Source organism: Polyodon spathula, chromosome 38, assembly GCF_017654505.1.
Source record: "Polyodon spathula isolate WHYD16114869_AA chromosome 38, ASM1765450v1, whole genome shotgun sequence".
Classification (NCBI taxonomy): Eukaryota; Metazoa; Chordata; class Actinopteri; order Acipenseriformes; family Polyodontidae; genus Polyodon; species Polyodon spathula.
In genome coordinates, this window is record NC_054571.1 from 331,876 (window position 1) to 346,875 (window position 15,000).

Consider the following 15,000-nt stretch of genomic DNA (forward strand, 5'->3'; position numbering starts at 1 on the left):
TAGAAGCTAATTTAGTGGGTATTGTTTTTATATCCTGCCACAGTGCCGATAAGCCTGTGAGGAGGTGCTGTAATATTAACCCCGTTGCCCCTGCGCTGACTCGGGAGGGGCGAAGATGAACACATGCTGTCCTCGGAAGCGTGTGCCGTCAGCCGCCCGCTTCTTCACCGCAGGCTCGCCATGCAACCAGACGAGAGCTATAGCGTTGGAGCTGCAGACGGCCTGTCTCTGCGTGTCTGCAGACGGCCTGTCTCTGTCTGCGTGTCTGCAGACGGCCTGTCTCTGTCTGCGTGTCTGCAGACGGCCTGTCTCTGTCTGCCTGTCATTAAGGTGCACTCTGCGCTAGTTTTGTGTCCCGCTCGCTGTGTATTCACAATGCAATATGCTGCACCGGCACATCTTCCTGCAGATCGCGGCATGGCACGGCTCGGTTTGGTCAGTCAGTGACGGAGGGAGCGTCCTTGACGAGGGAGGCAGCACGCGTTTAATGGTTGTCTCTCACCGGATCCGGTATCCGATCCCACAAGAGCGCCCGTGCATTTATTTATAAGTGCCGCGGGACGTCCTGTTCAGAGCCCGGTCACAAGCTACTGTTATGAGATCCTCTCCGCGCAGATCGCGTTCTCAAATCTATCAGCAGGCTCTGTTTCCTGCATCGATTGGGAGCAGCAGAAGAACGGCAAAGCTTTTAATACAGTCCGTGGTGTAAAAAAAAACAAAAAAAAACCAACCTGCTAATGCACTTTTAAAATCCTTCACATGCAATTTTATATACCGCTCCCAACCCTGCAGCCTGTGTGTTATGAAGCGCACAGTCATTATAAGTGGTTCTCTTTGCGATCACTCAGATACTCTGTGTGTGGGTCGGGTGGTTCTCTTTGTGATCACTCAGATACTCTGTGTGTGGGTCGGGTGGTTCTCTTTGTGATCACTCAGATACTCTGTGTGTGGGTTGAGTGGTTCTCTTTGTGATCACTCAGATACTCTGTGTGTGGGTTGAGTGGTTCTCTTTGTGATCACTCAGATACTCTGTGTGTGGGTCGGGTGGTTCTCTTTGTGATCACTCAGATACTCTGTGTGTGGGTTGAGTGGTTCTCTTTGTGATCACTCAGATACTCTGTGTGTGGGTTGAGTGGTTCTCTTTGTGATCACTCAGATACTCTGTGTGTGGGTTGGGTGGTTCTCTTTGTGATCACTCAGATACTCTGTGTGTGGGTTGAGTGGTTCTCTTTGTGTTCACTCAGATACTCTGTGTGTGGGTTGAGTGGTTCTCTTTGTGTTCACTCAGATACTCTGTGTGTGGGTTGGGTGGTTCTCTTTGTGATCACTCAGATACTCTGTGTGTGGGTTGGGTGGTTCTCTTTGTGATCACTCAGATACTCTGTGTGTGGGTTGAGTGGTTCTCTTTGTGATCACTCAGATACTCTGTGTGTGGGTTGGGTGGTTCTCTTTGTGATCACTCAGATACTCTGTGTGTGGGTCGGGTGGTTCTCTTTGTGATCACTCAGATACTCTGTGTGTGGGTTGGGTGGTTCTCTTTGTGATCACTCAGATACTCTGTGTGTGGGTTGGGTGGGTCTCTTTCTGATCACTCAGATACTCTGTGTGTGGGTTGGGTGGTTCTCTTTGTGATCACTCAGATACTCTGTGTGTGGGTTGGGTGGTTCTCTTTGTGATCACTCAGATACTCTGTGTGTGGGTTGGGTGGGTTTTTTCTGATCACTCAGATAGTGGTTCTCTGTGATCACTCAGATACTCTGTGTGTGGGTTGCTTGGTTCTAATCACTCAGATACTCTGTGTGTGGGTTGGTGGTTTTTTAAAATCACTGGAACTCTGTGTGTTGTGGGTGGGCAGATCACTCAGATACTCATTGTTGTTCACTCAGATACTCTGTGTGTGGGTCGGGTGGTTTTTTCGACTCAGATACTCTGTGTGTGGGTTGGGTGGGTTTTTTCTGATCACTCAGATACTCTGTGTGTGGGTTGGGTGGACTGATCACTCAGATATGTGTGGGTTGGGTGGATTCTTTGTGACTTTTATTATCTTTGTGGAGAGTTCCACTCATGTGTGGGTTGGTGGTTCTTTTTATGATCACACGCAGGGCTTATATGGTGCCTGTCTGAGCTTAATACTAATATACAAATCTGAAGCGGTTTCCTGCTTCAGTTAAAATCTCTGGAACTGTTTTGTCTCTGGCAGAATGACATTGAAAAAAAGACACACGAGTGGACAGTCCTCATTATAGTCATGATTCGATTTTATTATCGGAGAGTTCCACAGCAAAACGCGTATTTTACCGGGCTGTGGGTGATCTGAACTCTCAGCATGATGAACGCCCAGTCCCTGTGACATGCAATGAAGAATCATTTATCCTGTGAAACGCCTCGTTGAAAAGTCGCGATCCAGAGGTAATGTATACTGATAATACACTGACACACACACAGACACACACACACACACACACACACACACACACACACACACACACACACACACACACACACACACACACACACACACACACACACACACACACACACACACACACACACACACACACACACACACACACACACACACTGACACACACACTGACACACACAGGATTCGGTTTCTTATGTCATATTGCGGGCGACAGGAATAGTATCTGAAGGGCTGTGTTTCCCGAATTAACAGAAACATTTCAACTGCGGGTAACAGAATGAGAGTCATTTGTCATGACAATACAGTGAAAGAACAAACGGTGCTTCAATGCTCCAGAAACCAAAACCAAAATAAAACCCGACAGTGGCCTGTGTACACTTATATATTGAACACGAGTGCATGACACGACATTATAACCCTTCCTGGAGCGAGTGGCCTTAAAGAAAGTTCGGGCGCGTCGATCTTCTTCAAATAGCAGCGGGGTGGTTTGTAGAGGAGGCATCGGGAGCGCTCAGCAAAGACATGCTCCTTATATAAGGACGTGTCTTCAGCACAATGACCAGTCACTTACACCCTGCTGTGCCTTTATTGTTATTATTATTATTATCCTTCTCTTAAAGTAATGGAAGCTAATAAAGCTGAGGGAACACGGAGCTGCTTTTTGGATCGGAACTTGGTTTCAGGAGACCAGGTTTCAGTGCCCCTGCGCGGCACGCCAGGGGAGACCTGGGGGTTTGATACAGCAAACCTCAAACTAAAAAAAAAAAAAGTGTTATCTCGGCTTTAGAGTTGTAATTGTAGTCTTGAAAACCTGCATATCCCTTCGTCGAGTGAACAAGACCGGTAAAGAACAAAACAGATCTGCAGGATAACAGCACAGGGGTCGTGGTACTATAGCAAGGGCTGCGTCTGCACGACTTTGAAAGCCCCGTGTGGCATTAGTGACACCTGCTGGTCACAGAAATCATTACATTGCTGACTCGATTAACAGAAATGACTTATTAGAGTCATTGGACTGATTAGAGAGAGAGAGAGAGATAGATAATGCTAGTCTGACCTGCTTGCTTAAAAAAACAGAATGAAATTGAAAAAAAAAAAAAAAAAAATTGGAAAGAAACACTGTAGGGATACTCACATATAGGACAACAACCTTATTAAAATTATTAATAATAATAATAATAATAATAATAATAATAATAAAAACAAACCCACGACTCTGACGGTATTATCACCCCGCAGAGCCCCAGATATCCGCCCGTGACGCCTTCTCTCCGGTCCACTGCAACTGTTAACCAATCAGACAGCTGACAAAAGCCGTTTCATTGCACGATTAATTCGTCTTTTATTCGTCTTTTTAAAAAAAAAAAAAAAAAAAAAAAAAAAAAAGCATTCGCATCCTGCTGCTTCCAGCGCCCTCTCGTGTCGTGGGCAGAAAAGTGCGTGAAAATTCGCTGCTGCTGTACAAACAGTCCAGAAGTGATAATACAAACGTCTCTTCTGAAAATTACACAATTACAAATAATAATAATAATAATAATAATAATAATAATAATAATAATAATAATAATAAAAATAATAATTAGTCCCGCCTTGCGCCCTGCGTCTGCCGGGTTAGGCTCTGGCTCACTGCGACCCTGTAAAGGATTAAGAGGTTAATGATAGCGGATGGATAGCTGAATAAAGTTGGCTTTCAATGCAGCTGCCGAATCCTCATCCTGGTGTGTGTGTGTTGCTGTTTATATAAAGCTCAGCTCAGACCTGTAACGCACTTTGAATTCTCCAAGGCTCGTCCCGTTTGGGCTACAGTGAGTCTTTTGTCAGACTCCTCCTTGGCGCAGTTCATTGCCAGCGTGGTGAGCGCGTAGGAGGACAGGGTGCCGACGGCGCTTCCCACGGAGAGGCAGGACGCGCCCCTCGTCGTGGGTTTCACGCTTCTCTTTCGGAACCCGGCGTGCTCCATTCGTGCAGCCGGCCCGCGCTTGCGCCTGGCGAATGTGGGAATTTGAAAGTTTACGCGCGGGGTCCTCAGACCTCTGCAATGCAAGCGACTCCAGTCCAGGCTCTCTAGCTGTGCGTTAGTATGAGCAACACAGTCTTTTAGACTATTCTGATAACTGTTCAGCAAAAATATTGCTGTTGGTCAATGGGGGTAATTCAGTATGTCAGACCGCGTTATTCAGCAGGTTTCTCTCGACTTCATGAAGCACAGTGAGTTCACTCTACCGGGGGAATGCGACGCTTCAGCCCTCGGCTGTACAGTTACACTTTCACAAATGCAGCACGGCCACGTCTCTCCGTATTTACTCGGTTTTCCTGTGTCAGAGGTGGCCGTGCTGTCCAGGTTGTGCGCACAGGGAGACAGACGCGTGAACGGATTTGTCATGACGCTGGCGCTGGCGACACGCAGGTGTGGCGCAGCAGGTAACCCTGCGGGAGGAACAGACAGCGCTCTGAAAGGGCTTTGCCAGTGTTGTGTGAATACAGACCGATACCAGAGGCGACCAGAAGAGGGCACCCTTTCTCTTAAAACTGTGCAGTAGTTTAGTGACACAGCCTGGTAGCTAAATTCAGATGAACTTAATTCAGCTGTAGACCTCTCTAGAGTAAAGAGCAGCGCATTAACCCCGCAGCCCCCTGCAGACCCGCCGTGTCCACAGCGCACATGCCTGCTAATGCATGCTTAGCCAGCTGATGTCCTCAGCGCGCTGGATTAGACACGATGCAAAAAGCGCGATTGATTGATTTTTTTTTGCAGAGTGGAGTAGTGCTCTGCCGCTGATGCTAAAGAGCTTTGTAGACTGCAGTGGGTTTAATACACGCTGATCAGATCTGTCTAATAGCCTTCGAACTGAACGGCTTCATCCGGTTTGGAAACAATTAACCAAACCATGCAATAAAAAGACTACATCTGTGGACAAGGAAGGACAGCGCAGTGTTAGATTTCCAAATGTCACGTTTTTCAATGTTTGTCAGGTTTTTTTCCGTTAAGTATCTGGAAAACTACAAAGCGCTGGGTGTGCAATTCGAGATGCTAACCTAACATTATTCAACAGGTTGCATTCGACTTCATGAAGCAAAATTATATATATATCTCTCCCAGCCTGGCTTTGTACAACCCTAAACACGTGCTTGTAACATTTCCCCCTGCATGTCTGAAGCAGGCAGACCTTTCAATAATAAATAAATCCCATTAATATTGCATCCAAGTTAATCTCAATAAGCAGATGTGTCTCAAAAAATGGGTCTGCCTTCATATAAAATAAGGGTTGTCTTTCCTGAGGGAACACGACGTCACTGTGCGGCTTGGGACTTGTTTTCAGGAGACCAGGCTTCAGACTCCGGGGTTAGATACAGAAACCTCAAACTAGGTCCCCCGGAACCAGGCTTCAAGCCGCTGTCCCTGGAAAAGCGTTTTCGTGTTTATTACAAAACAGAGAGTGTAGGGCAATTTATTTCAATACGTCCTGACAGTTTTTTTTTCTCCATGTACAATGAGATGCTCCACACAGCCAGTGTTGCACATGCACGCTTGTTCTGTGTGATATAAAGGCGATGTAGTTGATATTACGGTCTCTCAATAATTCAGAGCTTCAGCGCCGGGGCACACAGCAGGCTGCAATTATCAAAAGCAACCTTTGAAATGTGTTTTTTTTTTTTTTCTTGATAAAATGTGCAGCTTTTTGGCTTGAGACGCCCCGAGTGCCTGCGAGCCTGTTCAATTATCCGGGGTTACACCGAGTCAGGAGGAGCGGCGGATGGAAACCAGTGCGCTCCTGTAACACGGGATGGGAAAGCAGCGGTGCGCACAGGGGACACGCTGCGTGGAGTCGTGTTACACCCCCACCCCCCCGCTGGGACGAGTGTATTCACCGGCTTTATTCACAGATCAATCTCGGATGTTTGCAGTGAGAGTTGAACCGACGCATCCTCTCTGTGCTTTAGAGACATCGTGTTTCCAGTGAACCCTGTTGAATACCGCGTCGTTCACATATTGAATCACACACCGCTCTGTGGTTTTCCAGATCAATAACGAAAAACTGACAATTGAAAAAAAATGTGACGTTTTAGAAATCAAACATGAAATACGATTGTACTATTATTATGGCTTCCGGTAGACTTAATGATGCAAAACGTTTGTCCGCAGCTCTAGTCTTTGCCATGCTTGCATTGCGCTTTACGCAATCAAATACAGCTCTAAACCAGCCGCTGTGGTGCAGAGCTAGACAGATAGCGAGGTGGAACTCGCTTCTTGCAGTGCTGTAATCGTATGCTCTAACCAGGATTGACAGCTTTCTGACAAAAAAAATAGCGACCCCCCCCCCCCCCCCCCCTTCCTCAAAACAAGCCCAAAGAAGCCTTTCCAACCCGCGGCTCTCAAATTCCAACCCGCGACTCTCATATTATTATCAGCGGACTTGACAGCTGTGGCTCTAACGAGACCCACGAGGGATTGCACCACGATCTCTCGTGTCAAGAAGACAGAGGTCACCCCCCCCCCTTCTTCTCGCTCCCTATTGGCTCCCCCGGCTGAGGGTCTCTATCCGGATTGGCCGACAGGGAACGGAGCTGCAAAGAAGCTGCCTGGTAACAGTTTGAATTCATTTTTTTTTACCAGTTTTTTTTTTGCATGCGTGTAGGTTGTTGTACAGATTCTGATTCTGCTGTTCGGTGAGCGCAGTTTCAAACGAGAAGCAGCTGGTTATAAATGAGTATTTATTATGAAATATTAACCTTTTTTTTTTTTTTTTTTTTTTTAATTATCAAACCCGCTAAATGCGGTAGAGCGGCGTGTGCTAAAGGTTATATAGCAGGGGAAGCGCCGAGGGTGTTTGCGCCAGAACCTGCTGACCAATCCAATCTCTGAACGCCTCAAAAACATGCAACATTCTTTTGCACATATTATACTATACTATATTATATTATATTATACTATACTATACTATACTATACTATACTATACTATACTATACTATACTATATTATACTATACTATACTATACTATATTATACTATATTATACTATACTATACTATACTATACTAACTATATTATATATATATATATATATTATAATATATTATATATATATTATATAATATACTTATATATAATATATATATATTATATATATATATTATATATATACTATATTATATTATATTATATTAATATATATAATATATTATATATATTATATATATATAATTAATATATTATATATAATATATATTATATTATATTATATATATATTAATATAATATATTTGTGCAGGGCCGCCAAACTTCTTCGGGCCGTGGTTTGAAGAAGCCCGGTGCCAGTTCTGCAAGATTCGAAGAGTTAAACAAGACCAGCATAATAAATAAATAAATTAATAAAAACATACATAAATAAATAAAAACAACAGACATGTTCGGATTAGACCTGACAAACAGGCCTGTCTTTTTTTCGGGGCTGTCTGCCTGTCTTTGCATTATTATTATTATTATTATTATTATTATTATTATTATTATTATTATTATAGATTATTATAGACATACACGTTTTTCTATCCTTTTTTTTAAACAGCACACTATCTATCCGTGTCCTCTAACAAACCCGTCTGTTACTGTGCCACGATATTATCACACAGCGGCCCCCTGGCACAGGACAGCGCGCAGCCGCAGCCGCCGGAGGGACTCTCCGTTACAGTGTTCATCTCACTGCAGATTCGGGGTAAAAGTGTGACATTGCTTTTGTCTTCAAGTCGATCAAGAAAGGGGGAGGGGAGAAGAGACAGGATAGGGGGGTGTCAGTGTTACCCTGTATGAGAGAGAGAGAGAGAGAGAGAGAGAGGAGAGAGAGAGAGAGAGAGAGAGACAGAGAGAGAGAGAGAGAGGGGGGAGGGAGGGAGAGAGAGATTTATTATAGCTCCACATTTTCAGTGCCTTAGCATCTCTTATCAGCGGACAGAGAGGATTGTGTAGCCGAGCAAGCATTTGCGATTTAGCAGCACCTTATTGATATAGTGTATGTGCACGATGTGATATATAATCTAATGGAAGATGTGCACGTTTGACTTATTTGCGAGGGTGTTTATTTACAGATGTCAACATGGAACGCTGACGTGGCTGTATTTTGCATAAGAAAACAAGCCGCATGCCTTATCTGTGTATATCACCGCAGTACGCACAGGTGTTTACCGGTAGGTGTGTCTGTATGTAAACGGTGCGTTGCAAGATGCTTTACAGGACTGTGTGTGTGTAGGACCCTCAGGCCTGATGTAGCGCCCCTCGCTGGCGAGCTACAGTATAGCAGCTTTCTGCTTATAGTCTTAACATCTGCGTGTCGTGCATCCGACAACGCGAATTCCGGTCAGCTTGAGGGAAAGACACTCTCCACGCCTCAAAACAACACGTTCAATTCGCGCAGGCGCAGGGCCGCCACGGTGCACGGGTAGCATGCGTGTGAATGCCAGTTGCAGGCGCTGATCTGGAAGCGCAATGAAGAGGAGAACCCGCACCTCAGAAGAAAATCAAACACAGCGTTTTGGAAGAACGATTCACAAGCGGATATGAATTCTGCATGGCTGACCGTATCGCGCACCCTCACTAGAGTCTCTCGTTAGATCCACTGATTCAGTAATCGAAGAATATTGTATATGTTTGTTTTTTTTTATTATTAGAAACTGATTTGTTTTGGTGGTGTTTTTTTCTGGTTTTTAAATCTTTTTGGGGGTTGGACTCGCTTGTACGTTTTGTTCCGTTTTTGTGCGTTTGCACGCCGGCTCCTTGGAGTTCTGCTTCCCTCGACACTCTACCGGGACCGGCCCAGACCTTTTGGCGCACGGGATACAAGCGGGGCTGTATGCAGCACAGGTAACGGGGTTACTTTCGGATAGTTCAAGACTGGGCTTGGAGACAACCGACAGCGGACCAAGCGGCCCAGGGACCATGGACGACTCCGGTATCATTCGTCGCAGGAGGCTTCAGGTACAGTCCATAGATATTGACTTGCGGCACGCCGGCCCCATTCATATATACGCGGTGCAAGTGTCTGATGACAGTGTTGTAATGTGCAGTGCTGGGTAACGATCACACACTTCAATGGGCTCAAGCAAGCGTGATACAACACCCTCGTGTTATTATGTGTCCAGCAAATGTATTTATTCAAATAAAGACAACATGTCGACTTTTTTTCTTTAAAAATAACGACAGGTCGGTAAGAGTCAATGTAATTTTTTTTTTTTTTTTCACCTGTTGTTTCAATCTCAGCATTGGAGTTTACAGTGCCACCTGCAATCTACTGCGCATGCCTTACATTTAACGAATGAACACACGTGTATTGTCGTGTGCGCCCCTGCGTTACAGCCCCGGCATTGGGGAGGATGGAGAGCTGGTTCTCCAGCACCGTGGACAGCACCCCGCCGCCAGCCACGGAGCAAACTCGGAGCGGTCTCGTCAAAACATCGGGGAGCTCCGTGCTCCACGGGCTTAAAGCTACGCGGACCCCCCATCGGTTGCTTTAAATGACACACGATCCTTTTACAAAGAGTATTTTATAAACGCACGCCGACCAAAAACGTGTGCGGGGAATACGACTTTGAAAACGCCGACAAAGCTGGTGTAAATTCAAGGTTAAGTCTGATGAAGCGTTTTATTCGGAATTGTTTTTGTTTGTTTGTTTGTTTGTTTGTTTTTTTAGAAAGAGATGAAGTCATAATGTATTGCTACGTTGATTTACAGGAACGCTGTATGGGGGAAGGTCGGAATTAGGAAGGGGAGATTTTGACAAAATTCCACGGTATTCTTGTCAAAACAAAACACGACTGCACGCATTTAGAAGGACGATTCAATCAGCTGAAAGTATTAGATTGGTAGACTGCAGGAAATCAGTAACAGAAACACACGCTTCAGAGACAAGGCGATCCTGACGAGACTCCGGGAGCCCGTCACTCCGAGGTGCCACAGCAAGCGAGAAACGATACGAAAAGTTGAGTTAAAGATGTTGAAGAGTTTCTGTCTGCGGGAGTAGGGAACACGGTTGCAGCTGTAATGTGTTTGTGGTCCAGCAGGGGGAGGTGAATGAGACAAATAGAATTCAGCTGTAATGTGTTTGTGGTCCAGCAGGGGGAGGTGAATGAGACAAATAGAATTCAGCTGTAATGTGTTTGTGGTCCAGCAGGGGGAGGTGAATGAGACAAATAGAATTCAGCTGTAATGTGTTTGTGGTCCAGCAGGGGGAGGTGAATGAGACTGAAATAGAATTCAGGTGTAATGTGTTTGTGGTCCAGCAGGGGGAGGTGAATGAGACTGAAATAGAATTCAGGTGTAATGTGTTTGTGGTCCAGTAGAAAATGCTTCAATCAAACACAGAAGTGATGTATTGGGGGTGGGGGGGGGGGCATAAATCAAACTACAGCTGTAACTTAAACATATAGGAAAGTCAAGCAGACAAACGTTTCACCCGTCATCTGTGTCGTTTTCAAAAGCAATTCTCCGAGGGTCCGGTTGTTTTTTGCACAGAAATCCGCAGGCTGCCCCTGACCGCTGGGACCGGCACTCAGAACCAGGCGATTGCGAAGGTGCAATGCGGGTTTGTCGTTTCCAGTTACAGCTACTAGAGGCATAAAGCATTCAAAGGGCTGTCAAACCCCTTGTGTAATAAAGAACCCACCTGTGCCTGTTCGGGCTTTATTTTTTACGCCCGTGTCTGTCTAAGTATTCGTCAGCCGTGCTGCTTGACTGGCGAGGATGAGTCACGGCACCCTGGTTTACTGAAGGGCTTGTGCCAGTGAAGGTGATGTCACTTCTGGTAACCCACTGGCAGGTTTAACAGACTGCCGTAGTGTCACTATCTGCCATGCACTCAGCTAGCTCATCCCTTACCAAAACAAATCCCAATTTCAATCCATTAATAATCCCCGAAGAAGCCAGAGTCGAGCCATGAGGAGACCACAGCTCTAAGGAGCTTGGGACAGACAGTTGACTCTGTGGTACCGAGACACTGCCTGGACCCTTTAGAAGAAACTGTTCCTAAAATAGGTTTGGGAGGGAGCAGTTCAGTTTCCGTGCCTCGAGCCTGCCCTGGACTGGAGGGAGCACCCTTTCTCTTAGGGGGGTGAGGGAGGGAGGGAGCAGTTCAGTTTCCGTGCCTCGAGCCTGCCCTGGGCTGGAGGGAGCACCCTTTCTCTTAGGGGGGTGAGGGAGGGAGCAGTTCAGTTTCCGTGCCTCGAGCCTGCCCTGGGCTGGAGGGAGCACCCTTTCTCTTAGGGGGGTGAGGGAGGGAGGGAGCAGTTCAGTCTCCGTGCCTCGAGCCTGCCCTGGACTGGAGGGAGCACCCTTTCTCTTAGGGGGGTGAGGGAGGGAGGGAGCAGTTCAGTCTCTGTGCCTCAAGCCTGCCCTGGACTGGAGGGAGCACCCTTTCTCTCAGGGGGGTGAGGGAGGGAGCAGTTCAGTCACAAAACCTACCCAATCCCTTCCTGCACAGAGAATGTGAGCGTGTGGATGACAGAGCTGCCCGCAGAGGGTAGGATGAAAACACAAAGACCAGCCCTGCTTTAACCCAATTACACTGAGAGCTTCAGAGAAGACATCAGTACAGGAATATCAGAAAATAACCAACAAAAAAAAAACCCATCTGTAAGTAAGAAGCCTCAAATCTGAGTTTAATCAAATCTGTCAATGCCTGCCAGTGAAGGGGCAGAGCCCCTGCAAGGATCCCTTTTAAAGTATCACTGGTTATCAGTTGTAAATAATCTTCCTCTCCCAGCGGTCTCTTTGATGTGGGCAGTGGAGCGTCGCTGGAAAGATGGGCTGACTCACTCGAATCCTTTCTCAAAGGATTCCCGAGCTGATTGCTTATTAACCCTGCGATTGTAAAGCTGCAGCTTCCCTGGAGAAGAAGACATCGAGATTTAATGGCAACGTTTGGACTAGAAGTCTTTCTCGTTGACCTGTGAAGGATTGAAAAGGGTGCAGTTTTGTTTTCATGGGCCTCGTTTATAGATAGATTAGGTCTGTCTGTCACCCTATACCCGGTCACCACACTAACAGCCTTCGTTTGGCACCAATCTTCACCAAACGTTTGCCTGTAATCCGATACTATTGTGGTCTTACATCCATATTTGTAACATGGACAGCTCTGGCCAAAAAGTTTTGCATCACCTAGAATTTTAGGATTGAGACACAGTTAAAAAAACAAAACAAAAAACAAATTAACATAATTTAAATCTTTTATTTAACATCATGCAATCAAATAAACTTAAAAATGAAATTGCGATCTACCGGAAGCCACAGTAGTAGGACAGTAGTATTTCAGGTTAGATTTTTCAGTTATTCTCAGTATGTGGGAAAAGGGCAAAGCGCTGGTGTGCAATTCAATGCTAACGTCACATTATTCAGCAGGTTGCATTGGACTCTACGAAGCACAGTGAGTTCATTCTGCAGGGTGCTGCTATATTTGAGTTCTGCACCGAGGCAGACATGCTTGCTGTGTAGCCACATCTTATGTGTGTTTCCCTGGTTGTGGGTGTAAGTCCTCACAAAGTGAACTGTGATTATTGTCTTCCAGTTTGAAGAGATATTAAAACGCTTCGCTGTGCCGGCCAGCGAAATCCAGGCTGACAGCAGCTGCAGAAACTTCAGTGCAATATTTCCGGGCGTGTTGGAAACAGTTTGAGCCGTCTGTGCATGTTCTACTCTTATTATTGACTGGAGCAGAAGTCTCAAACGCATGAACGCTAAACATTTTGCGTGTGGTACAGCTTGCCAAGTCTGTGAATGAAAGACCAGACCACGCTCCAGATCTGAACCATGTGTTAGTATGCAACATCCACACTGCATTCTGCATTGACTGTGACTGTACAGATCCAGTACATACTGCCAGTATTAATTGATCAGATTGCTTGGACCCCTGCACAGAGCCCTCGGGCTGATTCGCAGATGGTCCACGATGATCCAGGAGGTATTAGAGGCTTCTGTGTCTGTGTCTCTTCCATGCCCGGTATTTATACTGTATAGGTTCAGAGACTATGCGACTGTTTCTGTTTTGCTAGTTATGAGAGGTGAGTTATGCAGCTGTGTGGTGAAGTGGATGCAGGCGCAGGAGTGATGCAGTGGCTGATTAAAGACCCACAGAGTTAGAATCAGGAACAGATTGCGTTTCTCCGCCCCTTTTTGATGCTGTTGCACACGACCGCTTGGTAGACAAGCGCAGCCGCCTCTCCAATCAGCGCTGCCATGTCGTTTCCCTTCCGGGTCAATGCGTTAATCAACGCCTCCTTTCTAGCTGGCTGACTTCCCTTGAACCCTGGGAAAGCAAGGCCAGCCCGTCCAGGGAACTCTGTTCTCGCTGCTTAGCGCCCTCACAGGTCAGGAGGGAGATTTACACCCGAACCTGAACAGGGTCCAGTCCGAACAGAGTGATTACTGTTAATAGGTTTTAAATGCATGGGGGGGGTGGGGACTGGTGAGCTGCCACCAAGATGTAATAAACCTGATTCTTTTTCTTCATTGTCTTCACAGAAGGACCTTCCCTTGCCAAGGAAAAGCAGTGGGTGAGTGATAACGCTTGGGGTTTCCTCTTGGCTGTGTGGGGTGATGTGCACTGAACTGTATCACATACAAACCCAACAGAGGACTGGAAACTGTCTCTTCTTGCAGGAGAGCTGTCATCTTGTGCAGCGTGGGCGAGAACGGACTGCAGAGCGAAGCTGAGCCGCTCAAACTGTGCAAAATGATGTCTTAAACAAACAAACAAAGAAAGGCACGCCACAGATTAATCACACAGCTTTCTAGACAGTCTCACAGACCCATACAGACAGACCTAGAGAAAATGACACCTAGAGATTGAACGAGAGGAGGCTGTTCAGCCCTTCTGCGCTCGTCCGGTTCCAAGCAGCTGACTGATCTCAGAGCTTTGTCAAAGTCGGGTCTTGAAGGATCCGTTTCCGTGCCCTCGTCACTCGCTGTCTCAGCAGAACACACAACATAATCGCGCGGCTCGTAGAAAGCAAGGGAGAGGTGTGCTGAGCGAGGTCCTGTCCTCGCTAGAGCTACTAAATACTGATCAGCGAGGCCAGCCGCTCCTGCAGCGTGCAGCCTTCGCTCTTCACAGCACAGGGGCCCCCTGGAGTCATGCTGCCGGCTGGCTGCTGTCCGGGCTCCCTGTCTCGTTGATCGCAGCCCCCGGGGTTGTGCTGTTTGTCATTCCCCGCTCATTCCCCCCTCCTGTCAGTGGGGCTCAGAAGCAGCCAGCAGCTAACACTGCACAGGGAGTGCGTTTTAAAAACTTGGACCGAAGTTAGAGAATTGAGGAAGGCTTACCGAGGGCTGGGTATGTTCTTCAGTTCCCATCGTGTAGCCCTCGACCGTTTCCTTCTTCATGCAGTGTGCTGGTGATGTGTTTGACAACATGCCTGTCTCCTTGCTTCAGTATAGTGGGTGATTATGGTCCGTCACTGTACAGTGTGCTGGTGATAGATAGCTGTGTGCTGGTGATAGATAGCTGTGTGCTGGTGATAGATAGCTGTGTGCTGGTGATAGATAGCTGTGTGCTGGTGATAGATAGCTGTGTGCTGGTGATAGATAGCTGTGTG

General features: G+C 46.5%; 1 protein-coding gene across 1 annotated transcript in view; it reads left to right on the forward strand.

Annotated features, from left to right (window-relative positions):
• The first annotated feature begins 9,097 nt into the window (after positions 1 to 9,097).
• The window catches only part of LOC121304518 (microtubule-associated serine/threonine-protein kinase 1-like), a 29,340-nt gene continuing 23,437 nt past the window's right edge, over positions 9,098 to 15,000 (forward strand). Inside the window, 2 exon segments of the mRNA XM_041235681.1 lie at positions 9,098 to 9,394; positions 13,928 to 13,959. Coding sequence (XP_041091615.1) covers positions 9,356 to 9,394; positions 13,928 to 13,959 — 71 coding nt within the window. The 5' untranslated portion in view covers positions 9,098 to 9,355.